Source organism: Pinus tabuliformis, chromosome Q (assembly GCF_031772625.1).
Source record: "Pinus tabuliformis cultivar Carrire ecotype Pingquan chromosome Q, CPIR1, whole genome shotgun sequence".
Taxonomy (NCBI): Eukaryota; Viridiplantae; Streptophyta; class Pinopsida; order Pinales; family Pinaceae; genus Pinus; species Pinus tabuliformis.
The window spans coordinates 1103606391-1103627308 of NC_142296.1; the positions used below are offsets into that span (position 1 = coordinate 1103606391).

At 41.0% G+C, this 20918-nt stretch overlaps 1 protein-coding gene across 1 annotated transcript in view; it reads right to left on the minus strand.

Moving 5' to 3' along the window:
- The window catches only part of APP1 (aminopeptidase P1), a 256238-nt gene that overhangs the window by 159884 nt on the left and 75436 nt on the right, over positions 1 to 20918 (minus strand). Inside the window, exon 6 of the mRNA XM_089385818.1 lies at positions 7360 to 7698. Within this exon, the coding sequence (XP_089241944.1) occupies positions 7360 to 7698 (339 nt within the window). The remainder of the gene's footprint in view (positions 1 to 7359; positions 7699 to 20918) is intronic.

Here is a 20918-nt window from a genome sequence, read left to right on the forward strand (position 1 = left end):
AAATCTGATAGAGAAGGATACAAATTTGGAAATTATCCTTGGAGACAATGCCACCTATCTCGTGAAGGGAGTTGGGAATGTTACCCTTCAATTAAATCAAGGTAACACCGTTCATCTTCAAGAAGTACTATATGTACCTGATCTAAGGAAGAATATAGTGTCTATCTCAACGATGGAAGACAAAGGATTCAAGGTCGCATTCATCGATGGAAAGGTACGTGTGTGGAAAAGAAATTTCAAAGAAGCATTTACTCTTGGATTCAGGGTTGACAGTTTATATCAAGTTGGAGGAAGTCCATTGGGAGCCAAGTCTTGCGACACATCTCTTCAATCCAAACTATGGCACCAGAGGTTTTCTCATCTTCACTATAAGGTTATACCTAATGCCAGTAAGATGGTTACAGGTATGCCTGAATTCAAAAAAGAGCATGAAGGTGTATGCCAGGGATGTGCCGAGGGAAACATACAAGGGGACCATTCCCCTCAAGTGATAGCAAGACCACATACATTTTGCAATTGGTTCATTCTGATCTATCCGGTATGTTGCCTGTGACATCATTACAAGGATATTTATATTACATTGTCTTCATGGATGACTTCTCTCGCAAAACTTGGATATATTTCTTGAAGAAGAAGAACGAAATATTCTCATGGTTTCATGCCTTCAAAGCCTTGGTGGAAAATCAAACAAGGAAGAAGATCAAGATATTGAGGACCGATAATGGAATCGAGTATGAGTCAAATGAATTCAATGACTATTAAAGGGAAGTTGGCACTAAAGGGAGACTACTACTGCATATACTCCTGACCACTCATGCCATGCTTCTTGATCAAGGACTTCCAAACTTCCTATAGGGAGAAGCTGCCAACACTACTGTGTACGTTCAAAATTGATGCCCTCATCAAACATTGGACTCCAAAACTCCTGAAGAAGTTTTCACCAGTAAGAAACTTGATGTTTCTCATTTTAGAATTTTTAATAGTCTCGTATACTTTCATGTGCTGAAAGAAAAGAGAAGTAAATTGGAGGCATCTGGGAAGAAAGGAACTTTTGTGGGCTATAGTGAAACTTCTAAGGCATATAGAATCTATGTGCCTGGTCAAAGAGAAGTAGAGTTGAGTCATGATGTCACCTTCGATGAGGATGTTGCCCTAAGGAAGATTAGCAACCTTCCTATTCCAAGGAATGACAAAGAAGCAAACGCAGGAAATTAGGAAGATTCGCAAGATGAGTCGATGCCAAATGTTGAAGAACCGATGGATCCCATTGATCCTTCTCCTCATGAGCCCTCCTTCTCCAAAAGGAGACCCTCATGGTTGAGGGAAACTCTCGAAGATGTTGAGAGACATGTTGCACCAAGGGGGACATTTCATGAAAGCAAGAAGCCTAATAGGTACCAAGGGTACTTAACTTCTATGAGCACCATTATTTAGTCTAAACCATGCTTATTCGAAGAAGTTGTAAAGCAACAAGTATGGAAGGGTGCTATGAACAAAGAGTACGAGTCAATTATGAAGAATGATGTTTGGGATGTGGTCCCTAGACCCCAGGACAAATCTGTTGTCACCTCTAAATGGCTCTATAATATCAAGCATGGTGCTGATAGAAGCACTGAGAAGTTCAAGGCCATATTTGTTGATTGAGGCTTCTCTCAAAAGGAAGGTGTATATTATGACGATATATTTGCACCCGTTGCTCGCTACACCACTATCCGTTCGATTATAGCCCTTGCTGCCTCTCAAGGATGGAATCTACACCAGATGGATGTCAAGATAGCCTTCTTGCAAGGTTCACTTAATGAGGAAGTCTATGTGCAACAACCTGAGGGGTTTGAAGTTCAAGATCGTCAGACACATGTATGCAAGTTGAAGAAATCCTTATATGGGTTGAAGCAAGCACACCGGGCTTGGTATGAGAGGATTGATAGCTATCTGATGAAGGTGGAATTTACAAGAAGTGACGCTAATCCGAAACTTTACTTTAAGGTTGAGAATGATAGACCTCTCATCTTGGTACTCTATGTGGGCGATCTCTTTCTAATAGGTGCAGACCCTCTTATTCATCAATGTAAGAGAGAGTTGGCTTCCGAATTTGATATGAAGGACCTAGGACTGATGCATTACTTCTTACGGTTGGAGGTCTGGCAAAAGCCAGGGGAGATTTTCCTTTCTCAAGGAAAATATGATGTGAAGCCACTTGAAAGATTTGGGATGATGGACTGCAAGTCCGTGACTACTCCGATGGAACTTAACTTCAAGAAGTAATGTGGAAGTGCTGCCAGGCCCAATTTGGGAAATCTTTTTGAGTATCGTCAACTCATAGGGGCCCTGATGTTCTTGGAGAACTCCCGTCTGGACATATGTTTTGTAGTGAAAACATTGAGTCAGTTTATGGTCGAGCCTCATCATATACATTGGATTGCTGCCAAGAATCTCTTGAGATATCTCTGGGGCACAATCACTTATGGACTGAAATACACTGCCAGGAATGTGAGGCCTCATGGTTACTCTGATGCAGACTGGGCTAGCAGTGTGGTGGATCATAAAAGCACATTAAGATGTTGCTTCTCTCTAGGTTTTGCTTCAATATCATGCATGAGCAAGAAGCAAAAGTCAGTTGCTTTAAGCATCGCTGAGGTTGAATACATTGCTGCGAGTTCGGCCTCCTGTGAAGTTGTCTAGATGAGGAAGCTCTTTAGTGAGTTGTTTGGAGTCTGGACATGTGCTAGATAACACCGTGATCTTCTGTGCAAACGAAAGTGGGATTCGTCTTTCTGAGAATCTCGTGTTTCATGATCACTCCAAGCATATTGATATCAGGTACCACTTTATCTGGGATATGGTACAACGGGGAGCAATAACGCTCCATCATATTGGGACCGATGTGCAGGTCACCGATATTCTTATGAAACTCCTCGGGAAGGTCAAATTCTTAACCTTCCGTGAACAACTTGAAGTCGTGGAGAGACCCTCTTATGAGGGCCCTGTATGAGATAGATAGTGAGTTTTGGGAGCTCTGCGGGGCTTGGGGTACTTCTTGGAGCAATGAGTGACCATAGTGTGACTCACCCTCCCCTAGTGGTGCGCTGTGTACAGGGTGAATGGTTCACCTTCCCCTGTGATACCCCATGGTGGCATATGCATAGGCTGAGTGGTTCACCCTCCCCTATGGCATATGAGTAGGATGAATGGTTCACCTTCTCCTGCCGGCACATACTACCCGTGAGGACAGGGACCATCTGGCCAATGAGTAGGGAAATGAGGATAGGGACCATAGTACTACTAATGGATGCATCGTGTACGACCGTACTCCCTATGCTAGGATGTTGATATTGTTCTGGGATCAATGGAAACTGACTACAGGTCAGTGAAGAGTAGTATGACACACTCTCAGTTGTTGGAGACTGACTTCGGGTCAGTGGAGAATGGTATGATACATTCTCAATCATTTCTTCTTTCTTCATGGTTCAACAGAGCAGAGCAAAGCAGTGCAGTGACAAGAATGGTACAGATTGTCAAAGTTTGGTAGGTGATGTTCTCCCTAGTTGAGAGGGAGTGTTAAATTTGGCAACTAGGGGCAAACATCACTTTGGACAGCTCTTATGAGGCAGCTGATATTTTTCTTGGATTCCTCTTTCCAATAGGTGTAGGATTGATCTAAAGGTCATCCCACTCTGACATGTACAAATGAAGTTATGAATTTATTTTCATTATGGACAAATTGTCAAGGTTGGCCAGCCATCAAGTTAGCCTCCTCCAGCATTCAACATTGCCTCCTCATTTTGGCATCTTATCTCATTCATCTTTCTCCCTCTCATCTTGATTGGGTACGATTTCTAGGCCTCTCTCTCTCCACACGTGCCAAAGGCAAACTGTCTTTTCTAGCTGTTGCATTGACAAGATTTGACTGAAATTTCAAGAGGCTGACTTTGACCAGCGTTGACCCTGTTTGACTTCGGTATTGTAAGGGAGACTTCTGTTTGGGCAGGCCGATGTTCTGGGCACAAACACCGAGGCAGTTTGACCCCTGCATTGACCAGTGTTGACTGCCCTAATTCAGGTTGTTGCATTGACTTTTGTTAACCAGATTTGACTGCTTATTTTCAGATTATTTTGGGCTGCATTATCTTGTTGTTGGAGGCCGAGTTGACCGAGCTTTTTTGAACGTCAATTTCAGCCCTGTTGACCAGCGTTGACTTTCTGGTTAGGGTTCTCTGTTTCTGCTGTTTTGACTGATCAGTTTGGGCAAGTGAATATTGTAAATTGTACTCTCTCTCTCTGCTGAACTTTTGAAGAATTATAAGAAGAATTTATCAAAGGTTTCCCCACATAGGAGTTTGTCCCTGGCTGGTGCCATATCTTGTGTCCTCTTGTGTTGGCTTGTCTTCTGGCTCAGCTGGATGGTGTTTTTGGAGATTTCTGGGTGTCTACTTATATTTCTTAATTTTGTGTGTTTGTATCAGTTTTTGCTTTGTTTACACTGTATTTCCTAAGTAGGAATATTACACAAACCTCATTTGCAACTCATTACTTTTTATATCATTGGGCTAAGGATCTCTACTATAAGTGTTTTAGGTCTATGGGCACTAAATCTTTGGCACTCTTGTGGTTTGACATTTTTTTCTCTTTGATGTGCTTTTTTGCATCTCATGTATAGCACACTCCGGCTTGGGCATCCTTTTACCTCTATAGAACCTTTAGTTCAGCCTTAGTTCACTTCTGTAGTGCCATTTTTTCTCTTTTGGGGCTGGCCTTCTGGTTCCATTCAATAAACTCCTGTTTATGCTCACAACATGGTATCAGAGCAGGTGTGACTTTTGTGACCTGGGGCTTGTTTAGCTTGCGATTGTGGCAAGCCCAAGTGCACTCTTTCCATACCCATTGTACCATTGTTCCATATATTAAATAAAATGGCTCAGCTGTATGGTGTTTTTGGAGATTTTCTGGGTGTCTACTTATATATCTAAATTTTGTGTGTTTGTATCAGTTTTTGCATTGTTTATCACTGTATTTCCTAAGTAGGAATATTACACAAACTTCATTTGAAATTCATTACTTTTTTTTATCATTAAGCTAAAAACAGCTGATACAGAAGCTTGTTTCAATCATTTCTCTCAGAGTTCTCTACAGCATTCCGTACAAAGTTTTTTCATTATCACCTACAGGGCTATAGGTTAATCTTTTCTTTTACAGTTTTACCTTTGCACAAGGGATGTGCTTCTCTTCTAGGATGTTTTGAGTGTATCTAAGAATAAGAATTTTTACCCTCTTTACAAGATCAGTGCTTTCCTTCTTCAGGTTCTTCCCTCTCTTCAAATTCCACACTATCTTCTTGTTCATTCTTTGCAGTAATATTTCTCTGGAGCTATGCTTTTGGCTAAGGCTTGTGCTGCCTTAAATACAGAAACAATACATTACAGACTTCTTGGAAGCGCCGGAACCATTTCCTTCTTCAGTTTATACAGGATTCCTTGTAGACTTCACAAATCTAACGGATTTCCATAGATCAAAATCCTCATCGAGACTCCTCTAGCTCCACATGGGTATCCATGTCATCATCCTCGTGCCTCAACATGTTTCAAACCTCTGGTGTTGCAAGATTTTCCATGACCATCCAATCCCAAGTCATCATCTGCAAACAATGCATGCCAAATGTGCACGATCCATTCCAAGGAGCGATACATATCCTCCTCCAAGACAATTGGATCTGCATCAAGTGTTTTGCTAAATAACTGGTTGCACCAAAATCAGAGGTTATACTGCACAAAAACTAGATGAATCAAATTGATTGTTCCAAACTGGGCTCCCTTTTTATTTTTCGTTTTGTGTGTTTTCTGGTTTGGGGGGGCTGCAAAACAGAACTGGATGGTTCCGTATCCTGATAACAACAGTTCTGGTAACTATGGCCTAGTCCCATTGATGTATTTTTGGTTATTTGTGGACATCAAGCTGATTTCAATTCATTCCATTTCGTTTCTAATCAACAATAAAATACATGATTCCTATTAACAAGGCACATCTGAATCATGTAATTCAAACAACACCATATTTGCATTACCATTGATTTTCAACTAATCAAATATAGGGAAAGCTCAATTTTCAATTCAAACAACACCATATTTGCATTACCATTGATTTTTCAACTAATCAAATATTTTTGTGTGACGACATTTTTTTATACATTCAATAGTAGATGAAAATTGATGAACAAAACGATAACAGGAGATAAAAAGGATAGTGCCTGGAACTTACTATCTTGACATTAAAATTGATTACCAAATGGGGAGATTCGTATGGTTTCTTGCGGCCCAATTTATCACTCTCTATGAAGAGCACTTGAAAATATAGACAATTAATCTGCTGGCTAAACTGATTTCACTTTAAGGGGCACAACTGTTTGAACTTTGTGTCAAGTTATAGTACAAAAGAGTTACTCCTTTGCCTTTTGGAGTTTTATCTTCTAGTCAAGGTTTAATACTACGATGTGAAGTTTGAGGGATATCTCCATAACGTTACAGATAGCTTACTTATAGCATTTTTTCAGATTGATCTCAATTTTTGTATGTGTACCTTGAGTAGCTACATTAATCCATCAAACAATATAAATAAATGAGATAGCAAAAAAATCATACATATACTGATGGGAAAATGCCCAAGTAAAACGCTTAAGCAGAATGAGAAATCTTCCCTTAAATAAATAAAAGAAAAGGAAGGGTTTTCTAGGTTTTTATTGTGATACTTCATATCGGCCTGTATAATCACTACCTATGAGACAAATGCAGAGTTAGCTGGAACTTTCTAAAGTGCTGCGTACCTAGTTGACCCATGAAAGTATCAAAAATGCAAGGTGTCGTTTTCTTACAGTTTTGATAGTCAAAATCAAACATGATTAAATGGATTGTCTATCTTGTGACTTGTCATATGGCTGAGTATCTAATACAAGTCAGAAGAAAGCAATAATTGGAATACAGCTGAATAATATATTTCGTTTGTGTCAGTACATAACACATAAAACCCCAAAAAAGCAATGACCTGTGATACACTAATATTTTTTCTTTTTACAGTGATAGATTGATGTCTGATACACTAATTTTATTTCTTTTAATGTCAATAGAGTCCACAATAATCACAATACATAAAGCCAATAAAATTACTCCGAAACAATTGGCTTTTAATGATCATGAAAGGTTTGCTAAAAGCAATAAAGTAGTCCTTCCAATGTCCTTTTTAGCCATAATCTTTTGTTTTAACTCCAGCTTAAATTCTAGCATTCCCATTCACATTTTCAACATCTTATCTATTTTGAAGCTCTCTTCACACTTATAAAAAGAAAGCCTACAAACAGTAACAAAAGCTAACCTTCAAGGCTTTTGAGAGAGCCAGGGGTGACTGCTGCTGCAGTACCCGATCAGACGGAAGCTTTGAGTACAAGGCATAACAGCATGATCCAGGGTCAATCCAGATCAGATTATGTTTCTCTGTCACTGTTTCCTCTTTAAAATTATTGTATACACTTTCCTGTCCCTTCTCTCCAGGAGAGATGGCATCATTTGAATCTTTTTCCAGACTTTCAAACTCCTCTAGACCTTCATTTTTCATACTTCCCAGTAGCTGACCAGATGATAGCAACTCTAAATCAGACAGCACTGCCTCATAATTCCGTACTGTTATCCCATTTTCACATAGATGTTTCTCCACCTGTAATGCAAAGAATCAATGTTACAAATTGAGTCTACTTTAGATACAACTTATGATGCAATCTTTTTATGCATATTATTGGGAATGAACCATAAGTAAAGGAGAATACTGAACCTCGTGATTATGCAGATAAGTTAACAAATTTGACCCAAAAAACAGCCTATCCAAGTAGGAATTTAGGATATGATGCTTATCTAGAACAAAATTAGAACCCAACAGGATTTTAGCAGTGTTAGGCAGATATAACCATAGACTTCTCCAGTGTAAGTAAATGCAAATATCAAGGTTACTTGGGAGTGGGAGCAGAAGCAGGACCAGGGAGCAACATTTTCAAAAGTTCCCAGTTCAGGGGCCAATCAGGAGCGAATTTTTATATAAAATATTTTTTTTATATATTTTGATGCATATATGTCAACAAAAGCATGTAGAATGATGAATTAGATATAAAAAAACATAAAAACATGGATTGAATCATATAACATCAATCATCTAGAAGTTATATATTCATCAACCATGTCCACAAGTTAGTAACATACAACATATCGAGTCTCATGATTCATCAATCTTAAAGTTTCAAGCTTTCAAAATTCAATTTATAACATTTATCATCATTGACCACTAAAGTTGTAACAAAGAATATCTAACATGAAATGAAATGTTTCAACTTTTAACTTTCACGAAGCATCATATTCATAATTCATTACCAATGAGTTATAAATGCCAACTTCAAACTTCAAACTTAAATTGTCAAAAAAAACTATAATAAATATGAAAGAGTCAATAGTTATAAAAAGTGTTAGAAATTTCTATTGCTAGACAGTTGACCCTCTTGCCACGAGAAATTAGCCTAGGACACTATGCCACGAAGTGTTCGCAAAAGCAGGCCGACAAGAAGCCCTCAAGAGGAGCAACAGGTGAAGCTCTAGCTTCACAATTTGAGTTGGATTTCACACTCATTGTATTCATGGTGACATTGGTAATGGGTGGTGTGTGGTACTTGGATTGTGGAGCCTCTATATGACGGGCAACAAAGAATTTTTCAATGACTTGGAGGAGAAGGACCTCCAAATGCACATCGAGATGGCAGATGATGGAAGATATAGCGCGACCTGTATCAGTACAATTACTTTTCATATGGAGTTTGGTTCTCCTCTCACATTAAAAGATGTCATGCATGTTCTGGGTCTGAAGAAGAATTTTGTTTCAGTTGCTATGTTGGAACATTGTGGCTACAATGTGATATTTAGCAAAGGAAAGGCTTTCCTTAGACATATTGCCACAAGACAAGTGAAGCAGATCAGGGTCCAGGTGAAGAACCTCTACAAATTGGATGTAGAAGACTACGTTGCCTTGAGCAGAAAAGCAGAGAAGGTGCAAAGCCGAGACATCGGTGAGTTATGGCACAGTAGACTTGGCCATTTGCACCATGGAGTTTTGAAGATCATGCAACAAATTTCTACAGTACTTCCTAAGGGTGCACTAGAGTAGCGAGATACATGTAAAGGGTGTACACTGGGGAAGTACACCAAAGCCACCCTTCATGATAAGGGCAGTAGAGTGCAAGCAATCCTTGAAAGAGTTCGCTCAAATGTGTGTGGACCCTTCTCGACAGCCTCCACGACCAAGCACGGGTATTATGTTATAATTGCAGATGATTTCTCAGTTAAGTATTGGATTTCTCCAAATTTTGTGAATTTAAAGCACTTGTTGAGAAAGACATTGGCAAGAAAGTGAAGGCTCTCAAGAGCGATGACGGTGATGAATATGTGTCGAATGAGTTCAAGAAATTCTATGCAAAAGAAGGCATTCGATGGGAGTTAATAGCACCCCATAACCCACAAAAGAATGGGGTGGCTGAGAGGAAGAACAGAAGTATTGTAGGAGGTGCATGGGCGATGTTGCATGATCAGGGCCTACCGTTGCACTTGTGGGCTGAAGCATGCAACACAGCAGTATATGTGCAGAACAGGAGTCCTCATCCGATTCTCGAGATGAGCACACAAGAAGAAGCTTTTTCAAGGGAGAAACCAGATGTGTCACAATTCAAGATCTTTGGTTCATAAGTTTACTGTCATGTTTCCAAGGATGCAAGGAAAAAGCTAGAGCCGACAGCTGAGTTGGGCATATTTGTGGGGTACACTAATACACCTCACAACAATCGGGCGTACCTGCCATCTCACAGGATCACAGTTGTTCGTAGAGATGTGAAGTTCGATGAAGAGAAGGCCATGAGATGTTTCCTTGAGAGGGAGCTTCTGTTGCATGCAGATGAGGAGCGTTTGGCTCCAAAGAAAGAACCTTAGGATGTTGTGGAGCAGCCACAAGCAGAGGAGCAGAGAGTGGAAGCCCCCACTCATGTAGAGTCATCTAGAGATGGAAGGAAGTGCACCAGGAAAGCTGACAGATTATTGCATGATGCTAGAGAGAATCTAGGAGCACCCACAGCACAGCGCAGACAAAGGAGGTCTCTAGATCGATACACTGGGTACATGGCTATCATGAGTGTGCTAGTTGAGATAGAACCATCCTTATTCGAGGAAGCAGTGCAAAAGCCAGTATGGGTTTATGACATGGTAGAGGAATATGATTCCATAGTCAGAAACAGTGTTTGGGAAGTTGTCCCAAGACCAGAGAACAAGTCAGCGGTAGGTTCGAGATAAATGTACAAGGTGAAGCAAGCAGCAGACGAACGCATCGAGAAACACAAGGCCAAATTTGTGGCCAAGGGGTTCTCTCGAGTGGAGGGAATTGATTACGAGGAGACCTTTGCTCCAGTAGCAAGGTACTCTTCTATCAAATCAACTCTAGCACTTGCAGTGTAGATGGGACGAAAGACTGTTAAATTTGGCAACTAGGGCCAACTTCCACCTTAGGACAGCTCATATGATGGAAATGATAATTTCATTGGATTCCTCCTTCGAAGAGGTACAATTTTGGTATAAAGATTATCTCATTCTGACAAGCAGAAATTGAATTATGAATTTATTTCTCTTATGGACAAATTGTCAAGGTCGGCCACAGTCAAATGTAGGATCACGAAGCCCAATAGATGAGTCTCTTAACCCTCAACGAAGTGTATAAATAGAGGATACCTTTTCCTCATTTGGACATCACTCATCACATCATCTTCTCTCTCTTATTTGGTTCAAACAACTTGGAGGTCTTTCTCTTTTCTTCGCACATGTGGCAAGCCGCTCTCTCTCTTCTTCGCACATGTGGCAGGAGACCGAATTTTTCTGGGCAAAACAGGTTGAAGTTTTCAAGGCGTTGACCAGTGTTGAATTAGGGTGATTTGACCTCGGTTTTTGGGCCAAAAGTTCGATTTTTCTAGGTTGCATTTATTGGCACAAAAATCGAGAAGTTTGGGACAAGTTGACCAGCGTTGACTACAAGTTGCCTTCAGATTTGACTACCGAAAATTACAGCGATGTTTCTCTCTACTTTGACTAGGTTTGACCTATTTGTTTTGGGCTGATTTTGACTCTCCTGGAAGGCCAAATTGGACTGTTGTTGACCAAGATGATTAGAGGACATTTTAGGCAGCTTTGACCACCATTGACTTTCTGGGTAGGCTACATTGTCTGTTGATTTGTCTGTTGTTTTGGCATACTTGTTTTGGGCTCACATTTGTGATATTTGTACTCTCTCTCTGCTGAACTATTGAAGAATAATAAGAAGATTTGATCAAATGGTTTCCCCACATTAGGGTTTGTCCCTGGCATTCGCCACATCTTGTGTCCTCTTGTCTTGGCTTGTTTTCTGCATATGATTTTATGTTGTATCTGCATTTACCGTCAATGGTTATAAGTTAATGTGATTGCTACTAGATATAATTGGAATTTGTCATTGGTCTGCCAAAGGAACATTGAAGTAAATTGTCTTAAGCATAGAAAATACCATTGTTATCTAAAATTAACATGGTATCAGAGTTGAGGTGAAGACAAAGACCAAGCAAGAGTGAAGCAAAGCAATCACTAAGGGAAGTTGTTAGACAAGGACTTGGAACTAGTCCCAATGACGACTACATCTTTCTTCAAATCCAAGGACAAGCTTATGGACAAGTCCGACTATCATGCATGGAAGATGACTTTGGATTGGACTTTGGAAGAGAATGATGCCATGGACTATGTCAAAGGAAGAATATCGAAGCCCCCCTTCAAATGCATTCGTTGCTGCTCAAACCAAGTACAAGAAAGGTGAGGTAAAAGCTAAGAAGATTATTGATGATTCTATTCAAATGCCTTTGGTTGCATATATTTGTGATTTAGAAACATCTAAGGAGATGTAGGAAACACTGGTTGGGATGTTCAAAGTGAACAATGCAAATCAAATTCTTTTTCTCAAGAACAAGTTGAAGAATATCAAGATGGATAGAGGAGAATCCATCCAATCCTACTTCATGAGGATCACCGAGATCAAAAATGATCTCCTATCTATTAGTGAAATCACTGGTGACCGGGAACTCTCTCTTATTGCACTTGGGGGCCTTACATGAGATTGGAATGTGTTCAACACTACCATTCTCAATAATGACAAGATTCCGGGATTTGATGAACTATTGACCAGATGCACTCAAGAAGAAATAAGGATGATGGAAAGAGACAAGCCCTCCAATGAAAACAATCCTATTGCTTTCTCTGCTCATTCTAAGAGAAGGAACAATGTTGGTCCAAAGAATCAAGGACAAGGGTTCAAGCCGGGATTCAAAGAAGGAATAAAAGGAAGGTGCTTCAATTGTAACAAGTTCGGCCTCTTCGCTAGAGAGTGTCCTCACAAGAAGGATTCTCGAAGAGATGATGACAATAATAACAACAACTTCAAGGGCAATGGCAATCAAAGGAACAACAGGTTCAATAACAAAGGAAAGAGGAATGCTCTTGCTGCTTGATATGGAGGTGGTCGTCCTCCCAAGAAATCGAGAAACTCCAAGTATGATGAAATTAATGTTATCAAGCAAAAAGAATTCTATCTTATTTCTGCCCTCTCCACCGCCTCTCCTTCGGATACATTGATCCATTGGTTGATTGATAGTGGTGCCTCAAGGCACTTCACAAGGTACAAGGAAGTATTCTCTAACTTGGTTGAAAATGAGACAAATATGGAGATTATACTTGGGGATGATGCCACTTATCCCATGAAAGGAATTGGGACCATTACTCTTCACTTAAATCAAGGTCAAACCCTTCACCTACAAGAAGTGTTATATGTACCTGACTTGAAAAAGAACTTGGTTTCTATTTCTGCGATGGAAGACAAAGGTTTTAAGGTGTCATTCATTGATGGGAAGGTTCGTCTTTGGCAAAGAAACCCAAGAGATGCATTCACTCTAGGATTTAGGGTTGAAGGTCTCTATTAGGTTGGAGGAAGTCTGTTGACAGCAGTGATCTGTGACACCTCTCTTCAATCCGAATTATGGCACCGAAGATTTGCTCACCTTCATTTCAAATCCTTACCCGATGTAAGGAGGATGGTCACAGGGATTTCCGAATTCAACTTAAATCATGAAGGTGTTTGTCAGGGATGTGAAGCTGGAAAACATACAAGGGAACCATTCCCCTCAAGTGAAACTCAAACCACTGATATTCTTAACTTGGTCCATTCTGATCTATCAAGTATGTTGCTCGTGACATCTTAGGGTGGATATTTGTACGATGCTATTTTTGTGGATGACTTCTCTCGCAAAACATGGATCTATTTCTTAAAGAAGAAGAATGAAGTATTCAAATGGTTCCTCTTTTTCAAAACCTTCGTCAAGAATCAAATAGGGAAGAAGATCAAAATATTGACGACCAATAATGGGACCGAATGAGTCTATTGAATTCAATGACTATTGTAGAGACGTTGGTATTAGGAGGGAGACTACCACCGCATATGCTCTTGAACAAAATGGTGTTGCTGAAAAGAAGAATAGTACTATCATAGAAGCCACCCAGGCTATGCTTCATGATCAAGGTCTTCTGAAGTTCTTATGGGGAGAAGCTGCCAACACCACTGTGTATGTCCAAAACCGATGCCCACATCAAGCTTTGGACTTCAAGACACCCGAAGAAGTATTCACCGGTAAGAAACCTGATGTTTCTCATTTTAGAATTTTTGGTTGTCTCGTATATTTTCATGTGCTGAAAGAGAAAAGAAACAAACTAGATGCATCTCAGAAGAAAGGTATTAGAATAATACTATTTAGTGTTTAATGCTCATTCTTATTAGCTGTTGCTATTTTTATCTTTTTAGCAGTTTCTTAGATGAAACTGGTTGTTTCTATTTTCTAATAGAAACTTGATGTTTCTATTACTGTAAATATCTCTGTATTATTATTGAGCTTCATTTTGCTCATCAATTCAATTCATTCATTGGAAATCCATATGCGTGTTTCGCACTGTTTTATGGTATCAGAGCTCGAGTATTTTTTTCGAAATAATTTTTCATTGATTGAAAAAAAAATTTACTTCATTTCGAAATTGCTCTCTTGGAATCTGAAATTTTTTGGGCATCACATTCTTCTTTGGACATCGTTGTTTATTTTGCGCTTGCGGGTTTTTGACTACTCCGCGAGTTTCTTGATTGCTGGAATATACTTTGGAGCGCGTTTTTTTGGCACCGGACCCAATCTGAGTTGATCCTCCGGCCGATCAAATCCCACTGTGTTGCACCACAAAACAGCAACTCGCCGCCTTTGGGAGAATTTTTTTTTCTTACTGGTTAGAAGCCCCTTCCGTCACCATCGCGTGGATTCAAGTTCAAAGTCGGGTTTTTTCAAAACCCTTGGAACCGTATTTCAAAGAGGCTGTATACGCTTTAGAAAACATAAAGACCAGTCAATATTTTGGCTTTCGTGGTGATTCGAACCATGACGTCGACAGGAATTGGGGGAGCCTTCATTCCTGTGTTTGTGTTTGCGAGCATATTGGTTCGTGTCATCCACGTGTGGCACTTTCTGCAGCAGTGCTTTGGCCAAACACAACGACGGCACAATAAGCATTTCCAGAACGACGGCAACTAAATCGCAGGTGCAGCATTCCGGAACAACATGTGCTTGTTGGAATTTCGGCGTGAACGCTGACGTTTTTTTTGTTTTTTTTGTGGCACGGGAATGCGGAGCCGGCTATATATATATTAGACTGTCACCGCTATATATATATTAGACTGCCACAGTGCCGCCTTTGCAGTAAATCCTAGAGCTGCCTGCGTGGACAACTCAGGTAATAAAATATTATTACACAATTGCATATGGAAAATACGAATCTTTCAATCAGTTTGATGAGAGACGCGGGGAAGCGCTATTAAAAAAAAAAAAAAGAGGCCCAGTACACGATATCAAAGAGGCAAGTGCGAAGAACAGTAGCGGCAAGGAATACAATGAAGACTCGAGACTATAGAGAGACGAGGTCTAAGGTTCGAAACATGGAAGCGGCCATGCTAAATTACAATCCCCACCAGCAGCAGCACCAGGCACTTTTCATCGATTTCGTGTGAACCGGTGTTTCCAGTGGATTTTTTTATACAGTGGCAAGGTTGCTGGGTAACTGATATTTTATTTGCATATGTTTTTAAAAATACGAGTGTTGTCGCTATACCAAGTTTCCATCTGATTCAAATTAAAGGGACAAGGAAATCATTTTTTTAAGGGTGTTGGACGTGGTAATCTGGGGCCAGTACAGAGCTGTCAGGAGCTAGAATGGACGTTGATTCTGCGGCCCAATTTGTTGCTGTATTTCAAATTAAAACAGTTCCTAAACCAGTGATTAGTTACGTAAATCGTGCTTCTCGGTGTTCGATCCTGCGTGAAAGAATCACCTGTCAGATTTTTTTCCTGTATCTTGGAAATGTGCAGATGGCCTCTCTTACCAACCTGATGTTGGAAGGCAGTCAGCGCTTTAATGGCACAAACTATAACATCTGGAAACAGAGAATGTTGACCATTTTTTAATATAGGCGTCTTGACCAGCTCATCTGAACAAAGAGCTCCGTCCTGGTACAGCTGGCACCGATCAAGATAAGTTTGATGATCGAAATCGAGAGGCCGTTATGCTCCTCAAGCTCTCTGTGACTGATGATCAGTTACAGCAGATTCCTTCTGGCAAGACAGCTGCCGAGATCTGGCAACAGTTGAAGGAACTGCACGAGACATCCGACAAGAGCAGAGCTTTCTTTCTCAAGAATCAATTGTTCTCCATCATTATGGATGAACATATGTCTTTACAGGAACATCTCAACAAGATTAAAGACATTCGAGATCAGCTCGAAGCCATTGGTCGCACCATGGAGGAAGAAGATATGGTAGTCATCACTCTGAAAAGTCTACCAAAATCTTATGAGCAATTCATAGAAACACTCAACATTACCTCCACTAATGTTGATCTGAAGTTTCTGAAGTTATGCACCAAACTCATGCAGCGGGATCATTAGAAACAACAGTTTGGTAGTGGTGCCACATCAGCCTCCTCAGAAAATGCTTTTGCTGCCAAATATCAGTCCTCTCAGTCCTTTCAGCAGAAAGGTTCTTCTCAGTTTTTTGATCCTGCTGGGAAGAAAAATGTGCAGTGCAATTACTGTCACAAGTTCGGCCACACAAAGAAAGATTGCCGACAGAGGATTGCTTCTGAACAAAAGAAACAGGGAGGGCCCCATCAGACAGTGAATGTTGCAGAACATTCCGAGCAGTCAGAATCTGCCTTTTACGCCTTTATGGCTAAAAGGTCTTCAGATCATGTCCCATCTTCTACCTGGTACATTGACTCTGGTGCATCACGCCATTTCTCTCACAGGTGTGACTGGTTTATTGACTTCTCACCTTTCAGTGATTCTGTGGTATTCGGCAAAGGTGAAAAGTACACAGTGGTTGGCAAAGGTACAGTTCAGATCCAGTCTGGTGGGCACACACTCATCTTCCTGAATGTGTACTATGTTCCTGGTATGGAAATTAATCTGTTGTCTGTCAACCAGATTATGAGGAACTCTCCTCAGCGTGATGTAATGTTCAATGCGCACAAGTGCTCCATTATCGACAAGGAGACTAATCTTACAGTTGATGTTGGCCTAGAGGATCGTGGTCTATACAGGCTTCCTGACACTGGTGATTCTCCAGAAGTGGCTCTAGCAGCGCGTGTTTCTCCCATCAGCACTCTGTGGCATCAGCGATATGGGCATCTAAACCTGCAGTATCTCTCTCAGCTCTCCCAGGAGGGACTTGTGTCAGGGTTACCTGATATTCAGACTCAACGGTTGGGCATATGCGGCACTTGTCAAGCTGGCAAGCAACATCGGTCTTCATTCAAGGATGGAGAATCTTGGCACGCATCTAAGGTACTCCAGTTAATTCATGCTGATATTTGTGGTCCTATGAATACATCTTCTATTACTGCTTGCAAATATTTTTTGCTTATTGTAGATGATTTCAGTAGAAAGATGTGGGTGTATTTTCTAAAATATAAATCTGATGCATTTAGTACCTTTCAGAAGTTTAAAGCCTTAGTTGAAAAAGAGTCTGGCTGTAATATCATGACTCTTAGGACAGATAACGGGGGAAAATTTTGTTCTTCTGCTTTTTCCAACTTCTGTGATGCTCATGGCATCAAACGCCAGTTAACTACACCCTACACTCCTCAGCAGAACAGTGTTGTCGAACGCCGCAACCGCACGGTTGTTGAAATGGCTCGTTCCATGTTACAACATAGGAGTGTTCCGAACAAATTTTGGGCTGAAGCAGTATTTACTGCTGTCTATCTTCTTAACCGATCACCCACTCAGGCTGTTAAGGGGAAGACTCCCGAAGAGGTTTGGTCTGGCCGTAAGCCTAAGATCAGTCACCTCAAAGTATTTGGCTCAGTTGCATATGTTTGGATTCCAGTTGCTAAGCGCTCTAAGTTGGATTCCAAAAGCCAGAAACTCATGATGACAGGGTACAATGATCACCACAAGGCCTATAGGCTGATAGATATAGCCACTGGTCGTCTTAGCTTCAGTCGGGATGTAGTATTTGATGAAGACAGAGGATTCTTTCAGTCTTCTCCTTCTGAGCAGTGTTCTGATGATCAGCCTCACAGTGTTCTTCTTCCGGTAGGTCCACCTGATGGGAGGGATGATGCACCATCAGTGTTTGATAATACACTACTTGAGCTTCCTCCGAAAAATAACCCTCCTCTTGTTGCCCCTATTGTTCTTGAGCCTTCTCCACCTCCTCCTAATATTGGTTCCTCTACTCTTTGGCCTAAATGGTGGGCTAAATCCATTGGTGATCTCCAGGATGATGAGCTCCTTGAAGGTAGAACTTATGGCTAACCTACACAGTATTTTTGAGCCTCAAACCTATTCAGAGGCTAAAGGTACATCTGAGTGGGAACAGGCTATGGAAGCTGAATTCCAGAGTCTTCAGAAGAATCACACGTGGACCCTTTCTGATCTTCCTGCAGGGAAAAAGCCCATCAGCTGCAAATGGGTGTATAAAGTGAAATACAAAGCTGACGGAACCCTAGACAAGTATAAAGCTCGTCTTGTGGCTCGAGGGTTCTCACAAAAGGAAGGCATCGACTATGAGGAGACTTTTGCTCCTACAGCCAAGATGAGTACCATACGGCTTGTCCTTGCCCTAGCAGCTCAGTTCAATTGGAAAGTTCATCAGATGGATGTAAAGAGTGCTTTCCTAAATGGTGACTTACAGGAAGAAGTCTACATGACGCAGCCTCTAGGATTCAAGGTTGCCGGTCAAGAACAGAAAGTGTGTAGATTAGCTAAAGCACTCTATGGATTGAAACAAGCTCCTCGGGTTTGGTACATGAAAATTGATCAGTACCTGACAAATCATGGCTTTCAGCGGAGCCCATCTGATGCAAACCTGTATATCAAGCATACTGGTGATGATATTTTGTTTGTGGTTGTCTATGTGGATGACCTTATCATTACTGGCAGCTCTGCACACTTGATCCATGGGATCAAACAAGACTTATGCAGCACCTTTGATATGACAGACTTGGGACTTCTTCATTACTGTCTGGGGGTTGAAGTCTGGCAGACTGAGAACAACATCTTTCTCTCTCAGTGCATGTATGTCAAAAATCTTGTGGACAGGTTCAGAATGCAGGATTGCAAACCGGCCATGACTCCTATGGAACCAGGGCTCAAACTTTCAGCTCAGTCATCCTCCCCCCTTGTGGATGAAACTTTATTCAGGCAATTAGTGGGCAGCCTCATCTACCTTACTGCCACTAGACCTGACATCAGTTTTGCAGTGAGCTACATTTCCCGCTTCATGTCAGCTCCTAAGGCTGATCATTGGATAGCAGCAAAGCGTGTGCTACGATATGTGCGTGGCACTCCTGATTATGGACTCCTATACACTCGAAGTTCCGATCCTATACTCAGTGGTTACACAGATTCTGACTGGGCCGGTTTGGTTGATGATCGTAAATCTACAGCGGGGTATGTGTTTAGTCTAGGATCCGGTGCTGTCACCTGGACTAGTAAGAAGCAACAGGCAATAGCTCTCTCCTCAACAGAAGCAGAGTATCGGGGAGCAGTTAAGGCATCCTGTGAGGCAATTTGGCTTCGACGTATGCTTGCGGATATGCATGTTTCCCAGACAGGTCCTACTCCCTTGTTTTGTGATAATCAGGGAGTGCTCAAACTTGCCAAGAATCCAATCTTTCATGAACGAACAAAGCATGTGGAAACCCATTGCCACTACATTCGCCAGCTTGTTGAAGACGGATCCGTTCAGTTGCGATATGTTCCCACAACAGAGCAGCCCGCAGATATCTTCACCAAGCCTCTTGGTCCTGATAAGTTTGTAAAATTCAGAGGGTCTATTGGTGTTGTAAATAGATTGAGCATTAAGGGAGGGTATTAGAATAATACTATTTAGTGTTTAATGCTCATTCTTATTAGTTGTTGCTATTTTTATCTTTTTAGCAGTTTCTTAGATGAAACTGGTTGTTTCTATTTTCTAATAGAAAATTGATGTTTCTATTACTGTAAATATCTTTGTATTATTATTGAGCTTCATTTTGCTCATCAATTCAATTCATTCATTGGAAATCCATATGCGTGTTTCGCACTGTTTTAAAAGGAACATTCGTGGGCTACAATGAAACTTCGAAGGCATATAGAATCTATGTGCCTGATCAAAAGGAAGTGGAATTAAGTCATGATGTCACTTTTGATGAAGATTCTGCACTTAGAAAGATTCGAGATCTTCCTATTCCTAGGAAGGCCAATGATGATGTTGATGCAGAAAAGCAGGATCAATCTTCATCTGATGAACCGATGCCCGATGTTGAAGGTTGATGAATCCCATTGATCCACCTCCTAGTGAGAACTCTACTACAAGAAAGAGGTCTTTGTGGCTTGAAAATACTCTTAAAAATGTCGAGAAACGCATTGCACCAAGGGGGACATTTCGTGAAAGCAAGAAGCCGAATAGGTACCAAGGGTACTTAGCTGCCATGAGTACCATTATATAATCTGAGCCTTGTACATTCGAAGAAGCAGTGAAGCATCAGGTTTGGAAGGATGCGATGAATGAAAACTATGAATCGATCATGAAGAATGATGTCTGGGATGTGGTTCATAGACCCAAGGATAAGTCTGTGGTCACTTCGAAATGGATCTACAAGATCAAACATGGAGCTGATGAGAGTGCTGAGAAATTCAAGGCCAGATTTGTAGCTCGAGGCTTCTCTCAAAAGGAAGGAGTAGACTATGATGAGATATTTGCACCAGTTGCCCGATATACCACCATCTATTCGATCATAGCCCTTGTTGCCTCGCAAGGATGGAACCTACATCAGATGGATGTCAAAATTGCCTTCATACATGGTTCGCTTAAGGAGGAAGTATATGTGGAACAACCTGAGGGGTTCGAGGTTCATGATCATGAGACACATGTATGCAGGTTGAAGAAAGCCCTCTATGTCTTGAAGTAAGTCCCTAGGGCTTGGTATGAGAGGATCGATAGCAATCTTATGAAGCTGGGATTTACGAGAAGCAATGTTGACCCAAACCTATACTTCAAGGTTGAAAAGGACACAGCTCTCATTCTAGTCCTTTATGTGGATGATCTCTTTTTGACAGGTGATAACCCTCTCATTCATCAATGCGAGAGGGAGTTGGCTTCCGCGTTCGAGATGAAGGACCAAGGACTGATGCATTATTACCTAGGATTAGAGGTCTGGCAAAAGCCAGATCAGATTTTCCTTTCTCAAGGAAAACATATTGTGAAGCTACTT